The sequence below is a fragment of the Paramisgurnus dabryanus genome, chromosome 22 (assembly GCF_030506205.2).
Source record: "Paramisgurnus dabryanus chromosome 22, PD_genome_1.1, whole genome shotgun sequence".
NCBI lineage: Eukaryota > Metazoa > Chordata > Actinopteri > Cypriniformes > Cobitidae > Paramisgurnus > Paramisgurnus dabryanus.
The window spans coordinates 31,907,905-31,926,930 of record NC_133358.1 but is presented as its reverse complement, the minus strand read 5'-3'; the positions used below and the strand labels follow the sequence as shown (position 1 = coordinate 31,926,930).

The 19,026-nt window shown below is 37.2% G+C and overlaps 1 protein-coding gene across 1 annotated transcript in view; it reads right to left on the bottom strand.

Moving 5' to 3' along the window:
• Positions 1-681: 681 nt before the first annotated feature.
• Positions 682-19,026, bottom strand: part of LOC135740502 (SCO-spondin) — a 96,382-nt gene continuing 78,037 nt past the window's right edge. Inside the window, exons 95-105 of the mRNA XM_073813138.1 lie at positions 18,152-18,348; positions 17,730-17,900; positions 15,196-15,323; positions 14,674-14,819; positions 13,294-13,340; positions 12,442-12,606; positions 12,149-12,369; positions 7,143-7,238; positions 4,225-4,285; positions 3,316-3,446; positions 682-840 (exon numbers count right to left, since the gene is read on the bottom strand). Of these exons, the coding sequence (XP_073669239.1) occupies positions 682-840; positions 3,316-3,446; positions 4,225-4,285; positions 7,143-7,238; positions 12,149-12,369; positions 12,442-12,606; positions 13,294-13,340; positions 14,674-14,819; positions 15,196-15,323; positions 17,730-17,900; positions 18,152-18,348 (1,522 nt within the window). The remainder of the gene's footprint in view (positions 841-3,315; positions 3,447-4,224; positions 4,286-7,142; positions 7,239-12,148; positions 12,370-12,441; positions 12,607-13,293; positions 13,341-14,673; positions 14,820-15,195; positions 15,324-17,729; positions 17,901-18,151; positions 18,349-19,026) is intronic.

The following is a 19,026-nucleotide window of genomic DNA, read 5'->3' as shown; positions in this document are numbered from 1 at the left end:
CTTTAACCAGTGCCAATTTTGGGAAATCTAGTTATGGACTCAAATTTTCCAGCTTAAATGCAACAGCACATTAAATGCACAGAAAACTGAACAGTCACTGGGTATTCCACAACTAGCAGACAGCATAAGCATAAAACTCACAGGACTTAAAAATATTTTTTGTATATTGTAAGATAATATTCAATATGTACACCCATGACAGTGCAGTACATATCAATCTGCATCAAATGGCTCTGTAATGATGTACGATAAAAACGCAGCCCCTCTAAGTGAAGTCCCAGTGATTGAATTATGTAATAAGATCAGTCAGATTGATGAATGTCTGAACGCTAATGAGAGCACAACTCTGATGAAATTAGGTGTGGTTTAACATCGGCATACACAACAACAAGGATGACAATCTGCCTGCTATTGCAAACTCAGATCAGTATTTAGAGACCGTTTGTCTTTAAAACGGCACTGCATGAGGGTGTAATATGAAACACAGATAATAAGGGCCATCGGACAGACGGGAAAGTGAGTAAATGTATTTCAGAGAGTTTTGTTCTGTAAACACATTTTTCCTCGTAAACCGCCGCGTGTGCCAACAGCGGGTCAATCTTTCTGAGTCATTATCTCATGATAGTGACACAGAAACGGAGACGCAGCCGTGGGTTTGGCCACAGACAGTTTCCGTTGGCATTACCCACCCTGACAGCTGGTACACTCGCAGCTGTGAATGACGGGCAGAACCACAGGCTCTGTGTCTCCGCTGGCACACTGCAGACTGAGAAAGCGGACGGGGTTCTGGGGGTCCAGCCTGTAGCTGCAACAGTCACAAAATGCCTGGAGGTACGGCTCCTAAAAGAGAGAGAGAAGAGATAGAGATGTTATTAGAGGCCAAACAGATGAGGCAAGAGGAAAGGGAGACGAGAGATGAGAGCAATGGGAACGGTAAAGGGCAACAGGAAGAGAGAAAAACTGATAGATAACAATCCAAATTGTCTTCACGCTACATTTGCTTAAATGCCACTGTGCCTCTCTCTCTCTCTCTCTCTGATGGCCCTGAACCGTGGGATAATTTAGAGGTGCAGACTTGTGCATCTCTACATTGAATTACAAATGGGAAAGAGCCGAGGGGCCATTAGCAAGACGAGAAAGAAGAGGGCAGATGTGAAGACAAAAGAGGAAGAAAGAGGTGCGAATTCAGTGTTTAAACCTGGAGTGAGCGGCCTAGCAGACTGATTTCTGGTTTCCATGGAAACGTGACAGAAGTTTTACATCTCAGACACGTTTTTAAAATAGTTACAGAACATTCGCTGAGATCTGAACGTGACAAATTATCAGTGGCGGCTCGTGACTGCTTATCCGAGGGAAGCAAATTCAAAATAAGTGTTCGGAGTGTCATGTGTGTTGCTCGTGTTTTCAAAATATGTGTTTGTGGCGTCATGTTAACCATGTGCATCATGTGTTTTGTCAAAATAAGTGCCTGCTGCACATGTGTCAAAACCATTGATGATAAAAGAGACGCTCACGTTCACAAAATACAAGCAAGACACTCCCTTAACACTAAACTCTTATTACACATGAGATTATGCCAGTATCTGGCAAACGTGAGCATCTCTTTTATCATAAATCCTTTAGACCCGTCTGCAGCAAGCGCTTATTTTGACAAGACACACAGGTTCACTCGACGCGCTGAACACATATTTTGAAATTACGGACCACACACATGACGGGCTACATACATGTTGTGACGAACTTTGCATCAAGCGCCCTCAAAAAAAGAAGTCACCGGCCGCCACTGCAAATTAACAAAAGAAGACGCATGCAAAGCTACATAGAAGACGCAAGCAATTACAAGTAACATGCATTACGTAATAATGAGTAAAGTAACGCATTACTTTTTACTTTTTTACACATTAATATTTGAGTTACTTTTTAAGTTTAATTAATATGATAAAAAAATGTATGTACTGAATTAAACTAAACTTAGTCACATTATTTACTATGCGTACACGCCTATGTGTGAAACTGAGATGGCAAGCCAGAGCTTGTCATTTTTGTGATGAAATATGCAATTTCTGAATGCAGAACTTTTCAGTCATAAAAAACACCTGTAAGGCCTCAAAGAGATCAAGCCTCAGCAAAGTAAAAAAAGTAACGCAAAAGTAACTAAAAAGTAACATAAGCATTACTTTCCATGAAAAGTAACTAATGCTGCGTTTACACCAGCCGCTGTAGAGGCATGAAGCGCGAGTGATTTTAATGTAAAGTCAATGTGAAGATGCGTTGACGCACCTCTGAAGGTCTCGCCGCGCGAATGAGGCGTTTGGCACGGCGTGGAAGGCGCGATTCCGCCTTATTCGCGCGTCTAGTTCATGCGAATTGAGCGCCTGGTGCGGTATGCCCGAATGGTGCTTTTTGTGCATTTTGTGTTTGACGCGAATTTGCGGCTGACGCCTGAGTTGAAAAATTTGAACTTTGACGGAATTTCGCCCCTCTAACCAATCAGGAGCCTGCTTGCCTGGAGTCACTCATTCAACCTGAAGGAACACTTGATATTGTCCGTAAGCAGTCACCCGGAGCTATACAACACAAGTTCTTATTTCTACAGAGACAGAGATAAAAATGACCTCGCTTGGAAAAGTGGCAGTGAGGACATCGGGCAACCTGGTAAGTTGTAAATACAAATTTCACTTTTGAGTCACATGACTTTTATCGACCAGCGCCGTTTATTTTCCCCCATAGTAAGGTTACCAAATACAAACCAGTAACCTTCTCAAAAATGCACAATCAACATCAGTCATCTTTCAAACTGACAACTGCAAAGCACTTGCCCCTCCCACAAGAAATGGATTTTGCCTCAGTAGACGTCGCTCTAGACACGCGAATGCATTCAAACTGTTTAAGCGGCAAACTATGCGTGGTAGACGCGATTTTGGCGCCTCAAACGCGGTTGGTGTAAACGCAGCATAAGTAACGGAATTAGTTACTTTTTTGGGATTAACTTTATTTTGTAATGCATTACTTTGAAAGGTAACTTTCCACAACACTGATGCAAGCAATGTATTTGTTCAGACTTCCAAACAATATAACATATTGGGAAAACAATGCCACAAACCCATATTGTTTTCAACACAAACTTGTCCTACATGCAGAGCACATTCTGTGAAAATATCATCTTGATATCTTTACTATTGACTGAATAAAATCATGTCTTAAATCATTGAAATCAATCTCATCTCATCATTAGATTATCAGACTATATCCTGGATTTCACAGACATGGTCACGAATGATGAATGCAAAATAAAAAAGCAGAATTGATGCGCACCTCAAGAATGACATCGATTCTGGAAAGGCAGCGCCCTCTACAGAAGCTGACCTCCACGTTGTCGAGGCGACAGTCGCCCTTGGTAATGTTCCTGACCTCAGTGTAACGACGGCACTCGGCAACAGGATCCTCTGGAGATGAGAAAGTGATGTTCACCGGAGAAAATAGGACAGAAGAGAAGGAGATTAAAAGAGCACAGGGCAAGAGGAGACCACAAAGAGTTTTGCTAAGTTTCCAGAAGATTATAAACAAACTAAACTGGATCAGGGCATTACACAAAAACAAGTTTTCTGAATGATTAAACCATGTGTGTATAAGTCATTTATCTCTGCAATAGAAAGTGTCTGGTAATGAGGAGTTAGAGATAAAGTTAGTAGCATTCAACTAGTCATGTCATCTTCATCCAGGCCATTGATGTGACCAGAGTCATCTCATCCGAGTGTATTTCATTTTTAGATTTGTCATACATAAAAAATGGGAAGTTACTGAGTGCACCTTTTATTAAAAACATGATTTAGCCAAGTATGGTTATGTTCCTGAATCTTTTGTTGGAAAATTGCTTCAGGTCCAACAAGGATGTTGATCCAAGAACACGTCCTACTTGGTTAAATCACATTTAGCCCGTATGGATGTCCAATCGTGCACGGACTGCCGAGTTTTCTTGGAGAGTTTTTAAGCATGTCTGCATTTTATCTTACAAATCAGCTGAATGGATACGGACTGTGAAGAATTTACAATGTCTTGCCATCTCAAATGCTGTCTGCAGCAGTCTGGCCGTGTGAAAGCCGTCGGATGGTTAATGATGTGTACGATCTCAGGTGACTGTCACACATGGGACTCTGAAACTGCTGACAAACATCAGCGAGTCTCAGCTCGCACCTCCCTATTAGTGAAGCGGTGGACTTTTACCTGGATACTCTCTCCTGCACACAGGACAACAGACCCCTGGTTCCAGAATCTTCACTTCACCCTAGTAAACAGAAGAGAGCGTGAACGGATTCAGATGATGTCAGTGGTGTCAGGTGGCTCAGAATAACTCGGGTGTATGTGATTTATGTCTCCAGAGATTGATGGATGCTGACTGGGAGAACAGACATCACTACATGACTCCCAGTTTAGTTTAGTATTGAACTGAGGGAGATTTTAAATAACTTCTATATAAACATTTTACAGTATAAACAATTTAGTGTGCTTGTAAAAAGTTAAAAATGTTAATAAGTTAACACAAATATTAAAGGGCACATATGATGCAAAATTCACTTTTACGGTTTTTGGACATAAATGTGTGTTGGCAGTGTGTTTACATGCAACCAAATAATCTGTTTGTAATCGTATTGATGGCTCAATCGTATTGAAAAGCCTTCATGTAAACACCTTAATCAAATACAATTGAGGATGATCGGATGCAAATACGGATCATATTGAAGGGGGTGGTGTACTCCGATCTGTAATGCGATCCGCAGGAGAAAAGTAAACGCATGAATCGTAGTATTTTCTCAGTCGGATGCAAAAATACATTGGGCACATGTGCAGAACATTTGTTCTCAAGTTCACGTCTTATATTAAACTCTTATATCAAATGATTCTCATCACAGAAACACGCAATAGCAAGGCAATAGCATCACGCATTATTAAGGTAAGGTTACTGGGGTCATGCGATGTACATTCTGCCGCGTTTATGTGTACTTTAAAAACATTAGGCTACTTAAAGCAATAAAATAGCGTTGTGACTTTTGAAAAGCGTGTTTTTATCACTTATATCTGAAAACTTCTTAAAAACAACTTTCTCCAACTCCGTTTTGACTTTAATCCAGAGATAAAGCCTGAACTCTACGAGAGATGTTGTCCACAGCGAGACGTTGCCAAGTCCCCTGCTTTTTTCGAGTTTAGATTTGAGCTACTGTTTCCACCAGTTGTTTTTTTCTGCGGGTTAAAGATGAAAGTATTTTGTTCATTATTTATTGATAATTGGGCTGTGAATAGTCATTGGGATGCTTTTGGGGTAATTTTGAATGTCCATTTGGGATGGTTCTGATACGCAAATCTGGCAACCCTGGCTGTGCGCTTGCACAGACGTTCGGTTCGGATTCTATAGAATGTACATGTAAATGAATATTTTTTAATTAGAATGCAATGTTTAGGGTGCATGTAAAATGTATCGTCGTAACCTTCAATCGCATTAAATTCAATCGGATTGACAATTTTGTGTATGTAAACATAGCCAGTGAAAATAATCCACCCTCTTCTTTACTTTTAATCCCTATTAAACCAAAGCAGTCTCATTAGACATGCTTTTTTGCTTCTTTTGTTAATGTGATGTCACACTGATAAAGCCCCACCCACGGCCACTGAATTATTGGTTAATTTTACCCAAAAGTTTTTTTTAATGTGTTTGTCAGCATTAATATACTATTGTCTCAGGCTGTATTCACAGGAATCAGATCTATTTTTAAACAAAAGCGTTCACTGTGTGTATGTAAGGGAGTGAGGAGCTGTAGCTCATTTGCATTTAGGTAAACGCATGAAAACCATGCGTTTTTGCTTAAATAGGGCATTTTGGACGTGCTATAATAAATTATCTGTGGGGTGTTGTCAGATGAAACTTCACAGATACATTCTAGGCAGACCTGAGACTTATATTACATCATGTAAAATAGCCATCCTATGTGCCCTTTAACTCTTTCACCACCAGCATTTTTTTTTTAAGTTGCCAGCCACCCCTCAGCATTGTTTATGATTTTCACAAAAGTTTAATGCCTTACAGAAAATGTTTTTCTTTAAATATATAAACATACAATATATCAAATGAAAGAACAGACCTTCTGCTTTCAAACAAACAAACAAACAACAAAAACTCATTTGTTCTCTTTTATCACCTTTCAAATATGGGTAGGTTTCTTCAAAAATAGCAAATAATTAAATAATTGCATTTTTGTAAAGGACTTTTATTAGAAGTGATGATTAAAACAGAGTTTTTACAGCATTTGGATCTATAGATGCTTTAACGTTTAATAAATTGGGTAAACCGCCATCTGGTGGATAATAGCGGAAATATGGATTGCCGTAAAAACTCGTCATTGACAGGGAAGCGTTTTCTCAATGGCGATGAAAGAGTTAAGATATATTTTTAACAGCGTGATCTTGGATGACATGACCTGTTTGTCCAAACAAAGAGGGACAAGTTTTCAACTCTTGTTTATGCTTCTTCATATTTTTTTTAAAAATCTGTTTGTTGCTGTTAATGGCACAGAAACAAACAGTTCAAATATACAACAAGAATATTTGGCTTGTTTATTTTTGTTCATTTTTTTGAGCTAACAGGAACGTTCCTATTGTGCAATGTGACATTTACTTCTGCCAGCAGCGGAAATGCAAATTGAGCAATTTCACACGGATCCGATGAAGAAAAAGCTCAGGAAACTGGAGGAAGTATTTATAGTTTTAATTTTAACAGAGCTCCACATCTTCAGTAGTTTGCAGTAGGAGATGTGGAGAAGTGAGGTGACTGTAAGATCACACAGAGCTCCTTTAATGACTCCTGAGGTCCAAGACATCACTCAGAAGCCATCTGGGACAAAAATCCCGACCAGAGCGGTTGCCCGGACAACGGGACAATCTATTTCCAGCACCTGGTATGCTAACACAGGACACATTTCTGATGTAACAGCTCTCCACTGTTTATCTGACTGACATGTGTTCAGACAGACAGTGTGTCAAACGCCAAGAGGAAAATGTGTTTAACTGAGAAAACATATGCTGAAAAAATTAGAAAAACAAGTGACTTTAATGTAAGTGGATAAAAACGGCACATGGCATAGATTTCTTACCTCGGAGCAATGAAGTGAAGGACAGTTTGATTGACAGTGTTTCTGACCATTCACACACTGACAGGACTGACAGCCGTCCTCCCATTCAGACCCCGGCTGTGATACACAAACGTTAAATGTTAAATCTTAAATTTAGTTTCCCTTTACATAATACTGTATGCGGGACGCCAAGTATATTTGCATAAAACAGATAAATTAAAAGTAACAAAAATGCTGTTAGCAACACTTTCCATAGCAGTTTAGTAGTGCATATATTTTGAGTTAAAATAAGTAGGAAACAGGATATTTTATACGGGAAATAACTATATTGATTCTAGAATGGATTGGATTCTTCTCTTTTTGAAAGCTTTTTAACCGGTATGTGGATGCTGAAGGTCAAATGTATCCTCCAGAGCATCTCTCCATGTATCCCAATAGTGACACTTTTATCAAATCCATTGTTATTTGGCATTACTGCAGGGAGCTACACTGCGACCAAAATGGTCGCATATGCGACCTTTTGAACTGCCGTTGCGACCCTAATTTTTAATGGGTCGCAAATGTGCTACCTAATGTTTTAGACAATATGCTATGATTTACTATGAGCATTTATTAAAACAGAAATGTGGATTTTAAGAATACGTTTTATAACGTGCTCTGAGCCATCAACACGTTGGCTTCATTTTGCGTGAAAGCACGTCGTGTCTCTCCCTATCAGTGTGCGTTTGCGTGCTCAGCTGTTTCTCAATGATTTGGGTGGGACGCGACGCAAGCGCAGTGTCTTCCTTGTTTCTGAACTTGAGCAGAGGTCTTTCTTCACTGAGGACGCGGGACTCGTATGGTTCCGGGTTTATGTTTTAAATGGTCTGTCGGGTCCGGTTAGGTCCTAGTTTAATTACTTTGGGTCCCAAGTCTGATTAATGTTTTGTTTATAACCCGAGTCGATCGGAAAACGTCCATGAGCGCTACCGCGCTAAAGCTCGAGTGCAGTTTCAGCGTGCCTCCGGTTTCTATGGCGAGGGTTCTTGTTACGACCACGCGCTGCTTTTTCTTTCTCACATTTTTTTAATAATCTTATTATTAATTAACCATATATTTTCTTAAACCATATCCTTATTAAGTTTGGACAGAGATTGTAGCAAAAAGCAATGCTAATGTCAAGCCAATTGCACTGAACGAGCAAAGCAATGTAAAGTTTGTCACCGGGACAGCAAGTAGACTTTTAAATCTGAAATAATGAGTGGATTAAGCTTTTTAAATCGGCAAGAGAGAAATAGAAAGATAGAGCAGAAGCAGTAAAAGTGCCTTTCTAATAGAAATTATAACCATTATAACATCAGTCACATTTATAATATATAGACCTGCACTGTCTATTAATATACTATACATAGTATTGTATTATATTGAGTTTGATAAAAGGGGTCTAATTGCTTCATATATCAGTGCAAAAACAGTAAGTCTTTTCGTGGTGCTTTGACAAACAGTGTCAGCTTTTGTGAAATATAATGTGAAATTAATATTAATTTTCAATGAATCAAATTATTGTGTTGTGTCACACATTATTAGTTCTACATCACATGTATAGTAGACCATTATTTGTTAGTGGGTAATAATTGCCCTTTTCACCGGCTACCACCACCAAGTAAATTTCAGATCTGTGGGAAACACTGCAACGTTTAAGAAAACAAGGCGGCATGTGGTTTAAAAGATGGCAAGTAAAATAAAAAGCATATCTGTATGCAATACAGTTTCATTATTGTTCATTATTATCCAGAGCGCCTTAATATAACTTGAAAAAAATATGTGCGACCAAATCATATTTTGCGCCAGTAACTGAAAAAGTTGGTAGCGCAAGTGCCACCGGTGGAAAAGGTTAGTGTAGTTCCCTGCATTACTGCCAGAGCCTTTTGTAATGTAACATCAAAAGCATTTACGCAACACTGTCAAAACATTGTCAAAAAATAGCTGTCATGCCCGGATTATCACAATGTAGTTGATCACATTTAAAGTCCCCTCACACATATATTTTAAAGGTCTAGTTATTGCACTGTGGCAGTGTTGGGGACAGTTACTTTTAAAAGTAATGCATTACAATATTAAGTTACTCCCCAAAAAAGTAACTAATTGGATAACTAAAAGTAATGCTCACTTTACTTATGTGTTACTTTTTCTTACTTGGCTAAGGCTTGATCTCGTTAAGGCCCTGCAGGTGTTTTTTATGACTGAAAAGTTCTGCATTTAGAAAGTAATTCTGCAAAACTACATTCAGTTTAATTCACTACATTATGATTTTTTAAAAATCAAATTAATTAAACTAAAAAGTAAAAAAAATTATGTCTACATTTATTTCACGAGTTCACACTTATTGGATGGATTAAATTGGTTACGTATTTGGCGTGATGTCCGGGAGGAGGGATCTGAGCTTGGAAATTGGCCCGAATGCAGAGTATTCCTCCCCCCTTTGGTTTAGGATGTAACCTGATAAGTGAGAGGAGATGGGGTGGTGGAGGGATTCTGAAGACTGTAGAGAATCCTTAGTGAGTTTGACTGTGATTATATAGGGGTTTGCCTTTGTGCTGATTGATAGATATGTTGATTGCTGATTGTAGATAGCTGGTGACACTTGAGTAGCTATTTATGAACTACGTTAATAAAACATCACAAAGTAATGCGTTACTTTACTTGTTACTTCAGAAAAGTAATATTATTACCTAATGCACATTACTTGTAATGCATTACCCCCAACTATGCACTGTAGCCCCTCACTGAAACTTTTAGGAGCACAAGCAAAAAATGTAAGGAGGACACAACCTAAATTAGCCTGCAATGCAGTTATTCACATTTTTCTAACAAATACTTTGATAATAAATAGATTTATGGGTGGTTTCTCGAACAGGGATTAGATTAAGCCAGGACTAGACCTTAGGAAATATAAGTAAGGGATAATGTAGAGGCAGCCGGTAGTTATTGGGAAATAAGCCCCAACAGTGTATCACACTGAAGGGGCTTATTTCCCGATAACTACCGGCTGCCTCTACATTATCCCGCTTATTACACGACTACTTGCCACATAAGAAAAAAAACTGGACATGAATATGAATTTGAAACATTTTATTCCCATATTTGTTTTAAATTAACATTTTTATCCTTCCGCGAAGCTTTGCACAGATGCATACAATGATCGTAATACCTTATTAAGATCCTCTGCTTCATACTTGTCTGTCTCCATTTTTTCTCTTTTAGCCAGTCTTTGAGAAGTTTTAATGCCCATTCTGTATTTTTTTGTGTGTTGGCTTCGTAGCTGTCATGCTGTATTTTGTCAAGTTCAGTCTCAGTAAGCTCTCTGTGTCTTGTCGTGGTTGTCCAGTGTTTGTCACAAGATGGCGCCAAACAGATAAAGATCTTATTGATCTTTATTGGCGCGGAGTGATTTTACTCGTGCAAGTAGTCCGGCTATGCGTTATTAATTTGGAGCGGTTATTATTTGAAAATAACGAACCTGCAAATGTCTCAACTGACCAATCAGAATCAAGCATTCCAGAGAGCTGTGTAATAACTAGTTTTAACAAACATGCCTTACTAAACACATTACTTGTGTGCATTTTGAGGCAAAACAAAGGCCACTGATGTATTTTAAGATATTATATCAGTGCAAGCTGTTTTCAGTTTGGACAGCTCTTACATTTATTTTAGACTCTGGGACTAGTCTAATCCCTGTCTGGGAAACCACCCCTTAACTCTTTATGCATTTGTTGCACATGTCATTATGTACAATTGATTAAACTTTTAGAATAGGAAGTTAAGAACCAAAGAATCATACAACCTCCTTGACTAATTCTGAAGATACCCCAAAAAACTCTATTTGAAACAAGCGTACAACCATCAGCAAAATATAGATGTCTTAGTCTGAGCAATTGATGTGCAAGAGCTTTATTCTCATCTATAATGTTTTGGTATTAATTAGGTTTTCTCTCTCTCTATCTCTCATCTCTGGGATGTCTATTGACCCCGCACATTGTCACGGTTCAGAGCGAGATGTGTTCGACTTCATGCAGGGCTGCACAGAGCCATCAGTAGATTAACTGAGCACATGGTGACATGAAACTATTGACGCATCGTGCAAATCAGCTAAAGTACCCACATTGTTCTTTTTTGTCAATTGTGCCACCGCTCCCAGCGCGAAATGCCGTCTTTGGCAGCTGCCCATGTCACCTATGCCTAAATCTCCACCACTTCGCACTTGTGGGCTCACAATCTAGTTGTTTTTTTAACATGAAATAACAACTAGATGAAATTTCTAATTTGCAGATAGCACATGTGCAAGTAATTGTAAAAATTCTTGTCCTGTCTCAAAAACTTGCAGTCTGGAGCCCTTGGTCCCCCTTACTGGTTGGTGCCCCAGGGCACCCGTCTACTGTATGCATAATCTGGCTTGAAAGTTAAATGGGTCACCTACAGAGTACATCAGAGGTACATAATATCCAGTCCAAAATGTAAATTTTTTCTAAATGGGTTCAGATATATTTAGGTACAAGGACCATTTTTAGTGTAAGGCTCAGTGTACAGCATTACTATACAAGATTTAAGAAAGCATTTCCTACAACACAAACATGAAACAATGACTGAATTGCTATTGTAAATCAGACACCCATGTGGCCTAACAGCACCTAAATCTCATGCACAATAAGACCAAAAATATTTATTAAGCATACAGAATTATTTCATGTTTATTTTAAGGATTAAAACCAAGCCTATACCGACTAATATCAGCCACAGGAAGTGACATCATCAGCATCATTCACTAAATGTTCTTCATACAAAAACACTTTAATGGACGCCACCGCAGTCCAATCAGACGAGCTCTCAACACTTAAGTTCATTATTGATGGCAGCAATTACATGTTTTTCTGGAAGGCCTTAAGCACTAATCAATCACCCTCCTAATGACGATACTCATTAAAATAAATAAACACAGTACCCGCAAAAGCAATTACAGCAGGAAAGAGTTAAAGTGAGATCCGTGATACCTCTCGAACTCCTCCATCATCCTCTTCACACGGACACAGAGCCGGAATCACACACTCGCCCTGCGGGTTACGATAGCGTCCCTCTTCACACACACACCCATCTGTGGACCCGGGACCGGTGCAGTTCAGCGGTTCTGGACGGTAAAGATCCAAACATCCTCTCTCACACACTCGCTCCGATCCGGTAAGACCCCAAAGCCAGCGTTCACCCTCCGGACACCCTACAGAAAGATTATTGGGTTATAATGTGTGATGTCCTGTAAGAGTTCTTATAATGTGTGATGTTTACTTACCACATTCAGGGCCTTTGCAGGTTTGGGTTCTGTATGAGGGACCCTCACACTCCTGCCCACTGTACTGACGCTGTCTCTGAACCGTCCGACTGGAAAACTGCTGTCCGGATCCACACGACACTGAACACCAACTCCACGATGACCAGCTACTCCACTCACAGTCCACTAAAACACAAACAACACATACAGATTACAAATGTGTCTAGAAATAAAAATCAGACAGTTCTTGGCATACAGAAAAAATACAAAGCAGATCAAATTTGGCATCAAAAAAGTTTTTTTCAAACTGTAGTGAAGACATGCAAGGTTGAGAGGGAGAGAAATATCTGAGAAAAAGCTTTTAATTTAACCACAGTGCTGTTTGTGGGAAACATCTAAGATATTCTAAGTTTTCATATGGGCCATTACAATATATCGGTGGCAATCTGTCAAGACATTATGTTGAAGTTTCCCAGACAGGGTTTAGATTCATCCAGGATTAGGCATTAGTTAGTCCTGGACTAAAATAAATGTAAGAGCTGTCCAAACTGAAAACAACTTACACTGACATAATATCTTAAAATACATCAGTGCCCTTTGCCTCAAAATACACACAAGTAATGTTTTTAGTAAACATTTAATAATTAAACTAAGGCCTAGTCCTGGTTTAAGGTAATCCCTGTCCGGGAAACCACCTCATAGTATTACAAAAAATAAAAAAATTAACTTCAATTTTGAGCGGTTACAACAAGCAAATGGCACGGATTCGGTGAAATGGCCCATATGTGATTTCTCTTGTCTTTGGGTTTGCATGCGTGTGTAACTCTGGCTTCAGTATCAGTGTTGTGTCTTATATGAGGTCACAGATCTCACCATCACATGACTTATTAGTGCAGGTGAAGACGCCACCATCACAAACACTAGAAATAAACACACAAACACATACAGAATTAGAAATAAACATGCGAACAAACAGGATAACAGTTGATGTAACCATACTTTAGACTTTTCAGGTTTAAAGTGCACCTATGATGGATTTAAAAATAATATATATATATTATTTAATGTAGGTGAAAGTGAACCTTAAATAGATCCATTTACATCCAAAAACTTGAGGTCCGACCAGAGTGTGTTTGATCTAAAAGTTTCATATGTGGTATAATATTAGCGACATTGGGTCTCAGGTCATTTAAAATCAATGTGTTTTTGCCAAACGGACCCCAGAAGACCCAAATGTACCGTTTACATTTGGGTCTAGTTGGGTAAAAAACAAATTGCCACTGCGTCGGGTCGGACTCAAATTTTCTTGGGTTTGTCTCAGGTCGGTCTTTCTGTAAAAAAAATTATTTATTCACGTAGGGTAAAAGTGATTCGGATCATTTTGGGTCGTTCACCATAAATAAAGTTATTGTCTCGCAAAAGAAATTAAATTAAATTAATCGTGCAAAGGAGCAGTTTGGCAAGATGATTCTTTGAACAAATAATTTGAGAATTGTTGGGAAATAAGGTCAAATTAAATGCAAATTATGAAAAAAGTAGCTTGTTGATATTGAATGTAAATCTGTTGCTGGGGACTCCCAAAGCAAATATAAACCTTTAAATAGCATAATAGGGGTTCTTGTTAGTCCTCAAATACAAAAAAAAAAAATGTAGGCAAACTGGTTTTATTATAATGTAAATATATATATATATAAACAGATTTCAAGTCTATTTCAAGTTTGCACATTTAACTTTAATGAAACAGTAGTAGTGACTGTAGTTTCCTCTGTTTTTTGTCTTTGTTTGCCCTGCTGAGATGTTTAGAAATCGATTGTGATCACATAAATCTGACTGTCTTCAAATATTTATGTGGTCATTCACTGTGCATTATTTTTTTTATGCAACAAATTAAAGTCTTAATGCAGTTGTGTTTGCATTGTAAAGATGCTCAGCTCATCAGATTCATTTCTTTAATTTAATAGTAATTCTTTTAACTGTAATGTTGTCATTATATGTAAAACCAGATTGCTTCAACAAAGTCAGATTGACCTTTCCAAGCATCTCGCCAATATTGTGTGTCAGTGGAAAGATTTCACTTGACGACACACAGCTGCGACGCGCTCATAAAAGCCCTTATTGAGTTTCGTGTGTTATTGATTTTCAATCCGATAACCACGGCAGCTTTCACTCAAATACCCTGAGATCCATTACCAACAAAATCAATATATAAACCCCACAGCACCAGAGAAACAAAGACAATCAGACGTAACGTACCAAGAGTTGCACAAGTGTGGTATGATGGTTCCAGAGGGAACTTCCTGATCCTGAATATCCAAAGTGATGTTGGGAAAAGCCAGCAGGAGAGATAGAGGAGAACAAGGACATTCGGATTGTGGGACGCAAGATCCGTTCAACATAACCTGCAGGTAGACAGAAGGCACGGTTATTATGCGTAAATACACAATGTGTATACAATATCATCTGAGAGATGTGATATGGTGCTCAGAAATAATTATATAGAGATCAGAATTTCTATTATTTTAATTTATTCTGAGAATTGTGTTTGACTTTAACGGTTACTCAAGTCATAAACATGAAACATTAACATCAAATCATGATAAGAAAAAAGTACATTTAAGCATTTATCCAAAGCGAGCTACAAAGATTAGAAAAGTAAAAAGTGATTTGTCAAATGGATACAAAAATTCAAGAAGTCCTTAAACCAAGATACTGGTGTGGCCCCATATCTCTGAGATATTTTCTTGAGCATCATCCCATCAAGATGCATTTACTCACCTCTCCGTTGGGACAGATACATCCAGGAGTGCAGGTGACAGGTACACATTGATTCTCAGGCCAAAGGTCCTCACAGCTGTATGGACACAAACCTGCACAGGAGCTGAACTCTTGACCGCGAGGACAATCTAACCACAGGAACACAGAGACATTCATCACAGTTATGTCAACACTGTGATGGCACCACATGAATATCAACTTAAGTTCAACGCTAATTATTACACAAGGTCAAGCTCACTGTGTCATTATTACATTCATGCATTTGGCAGATAGCTGCAAGTGTCTGTAAACTGCAAAAAAATTACTTTCTTAGTTTTTTCTCTTGTTTCCAGTACAAATATTAAACATTAAGATGCATTTTCTTCATGAGCAAAATGACAAAAGAAAAGAATAGTTTTTAGGAAAAAAAACATAAAATTTAAGTGAATTTGTGCTTAAAACAAGCAAAAAATCTGCCAATGGGGTAAGACATTTTTTATTGAATATTTCTTGAATTAAGTGTTCAAGATTTTTTTTTGCTTGTTTAAAGCACAAATTAATTTAAATTTTATGTTGTTTTTTTGTCTAAAAACTACACTTATGTATTTAGATAATTTTGCCCATCAAGAAAAATCTGTACCGAAAACAAAAGACAAAAATACTAAGTAAGAAAGTCATTTTTTTGCAGTTAATTCTTAGTATTTTTGTCATGTTTTCAGTTAAAATATCTAAAAATTCTTAAATTAAGATGCTTTATCATGACGAGCAAAATGACCCAAGATAATAAGTCTAGTTTTTAGACAAAAAATATTTTGTGAATACATTTTTTTGTGATTTTTTTGCATAAAATAAGCAAAAAATCTGCCAATTGGTTAAGCAAAAAATATCTTGAACATTTTTCTTAAACACTAAATTCAAGAAAAAAAATCAAGAAAAATTGCTTACCCCATTGGCAGATTTTTTGCTTGTTTTATGCACAAAATCATTTAAATTTGATATGTTTTGTCTAAAAACTAGACTTATTTTCTTGGGTCGTTTTTCTCATCAAGAAAAAGCATCTTAATTTAAGAATTTTTAGATATTTTAACTGAAAACAAGACAAAAATACTAAGAAATGTTTTTCATGAAAATTATTTTTTTGCATTTAAACAAAACAAAACAAAAAAATTAGAAAAACAAAACAAAACAAAAAACTTTTGTTTAAATGTAGCTTAAATAAACTGATTGCGACCACTTACCTTAAAAAATTTAGTAAATTGAATGAATATTTTTTTCAGTGTAGTTTTTAGACACTTAATTTGTGCTTAAAACAAGCAAAAAGAAAACTAATTTTTCTTGAATAAGCACAAATTTACTTAAATGTTATGTTTTATTTTGTCAAAAACTAGACTTCTGTTCTTAGATCATTTTGCTCATCAAGAAAATGCTAGAAGTAAGTAAGAAAGACATTTTTTGCATTGTACAGACACTTGCAGCTAAATGCCAAATGCATGAATTTAAGGGGAATTATTCATGCATGCCTGTTTAGACTAAATTACCCACAATCCCTTGTACTACAGAAGAGAAGTTTGCAATGGCAAGAACCACTTCACATGCATTTACCGTATGGCAAACATCAACCTTGAAGGTTTGGGACGACATGATTTTTGGTTGTGAACTTCATTTAAAGCAGTGACCCAAATGCATATGTTTTCTACAGAGGAAGAAAGTGAATTATCTAGGAGGTCCCAGGAGACTAAAAACTCTTTTAACAGTCTGATCACAGCATGCTTTAAATGAAGTTCATTAACACTCAATAGTAATCAAATGAATCAAAGCGCTTAAATGACTCTTAAGGGAAAAAGAGTTTAATTCCACCTGCAGGTTTATTTAAATGAGTCGATCAACTAAAACACTCTTCTCTGTTATTATCCGAACACACAATTACTGAACACTCATTGTCTTCTCAATTCATATTTAACTTATTTCTGGAGAATATTGTCTGTGAATCACAGCTGAAGACAAGCTTGACTGTATGAGAGCAAATATGAATATTTAATTAGCTGAGCTTAGATTCACCTGCTATTTTATATCACCTGTATATTTTAATTTTGCCTTGAAAAATTACTCATGTAACTTAGTGGAAGAGCATTGCATAAGCAGCCAAAATGTCATGGGTTTGAACCCAGGGAACACCTGGATAAAAGCACCTGCCAAGTGCATAAATGTAAATGTAAAAAAGGGTCTTACATCAGACTTTTCAGATCAATAAATAGAAATCTAATAAACACCAACTCCTGTATAGTATGCGTAAGACTACACACATCTGTTAGCATTCAGTAAATAAACATTAGGCATACCGGTAAATCTGACATGTAGATTGATTTTCTGTCTGCATAAAACTACAGACAATAGTGGGTTAAGTTATAGCACATAATGTAATGTTTGACAGATGCTATGAGCGTTTGGTGTGTTTGATGACACATGGGCTGTGTGTATGAAAATACAATACCGTATGTTTGTGTGTGTGTGTATATATATATATATATATATATGTGTGTGTGTGTATGTTGTACCAGGCAGGCAGCTGTTAGTATTGCATGCAGTGTGTTGCTCCAGGGGTCCGGGACAGATCAGACCCCCAGGTTCTGGTTCCTGTAAAACGGTCTTTCTGCGCAGTGACACTCCTCCACCACAGGAGGCGCTACAATCAGTCCAGGGCGACCATTCACTTAACACACAACCGGCTGTGGGGACAGATAAAATAAAATTACATACATAAAATTCAGGTTAAACAAAGCCATCATTGACACTTTTAAGGTTACAGGTCCCAGTACTAATATTTTATGGTATAGATTGAATGCACATTTTGTCGGGGCTGTGCTGTAGCGTTGAGTTTTTTTTTGATACCACAATGAAATCTTATTGGTCCATTTATCATCTAAGGAAACATTTAGAAAAGATGTCATGTGGATTTTAAAACATCACATTCACAGACCTGGACATGGCGACAGAGAGCAGGTTTGATTCTGGACCGTGTTTTCGCAGGCCGGACCTCCTGTCATGCGCGTGCAGGGTCGACTGCGTGTCCGCATACCTGACCCACAAGACACCGAGCACTCACTCCATGCTCCCCACGGACCGTAGATGGGACATATCCGATCTGAACACTCCAGTGAGCCATTAACACACATGCTGAGGAAACAGGAAGGGACATCTAATCTCCGTTCTGTTGATTTTATGTACGGATGTGGTCCATTTAGGAAGGAAAGAGTATTATGACAGTAGTGACCACAGAGTTATCCCACCCTTCATTTACCCTGATGTGTGTGCACTTAGTGTATTTTGTTTACTATATTTACATCATTTTTCAAAGATAAAGCCTGTTGACATTTAATCCTGTACGGCAAAAGTATATATATTTTCAAATATAAATGTATATATTTTTTGGCCATTTTTTATATTTTGAAACATATTTTCAAATATAATTTTAAAGTATGTTTACATATTTGTTTTCCACCAATATATTTTTTGGCCATTTTTTTAAGTTATTTTCAAATATAATTTTAAATACATTTTCAAATATGTTTACAAAAAATTATTTTAAACATATATCTTTTGGCCATTTTTGTATATTAAAAAAATTATTTTCAAATATAATTTGAAATATATTTTTAAATATGTTTACAAAAAAATTATTTTAACCAACATATTTTTGGTAATTTGTTGTATTTTTTAAATACATTTTCAAATATAATTTTAAATATTTTAAAAATATGTTTAAATAATATATTTTTTGGCATTTTTATATTTTTAAACATATTTTAAATATAATAATTTTAATATTATATAATATAATTATTTTTAACCAAT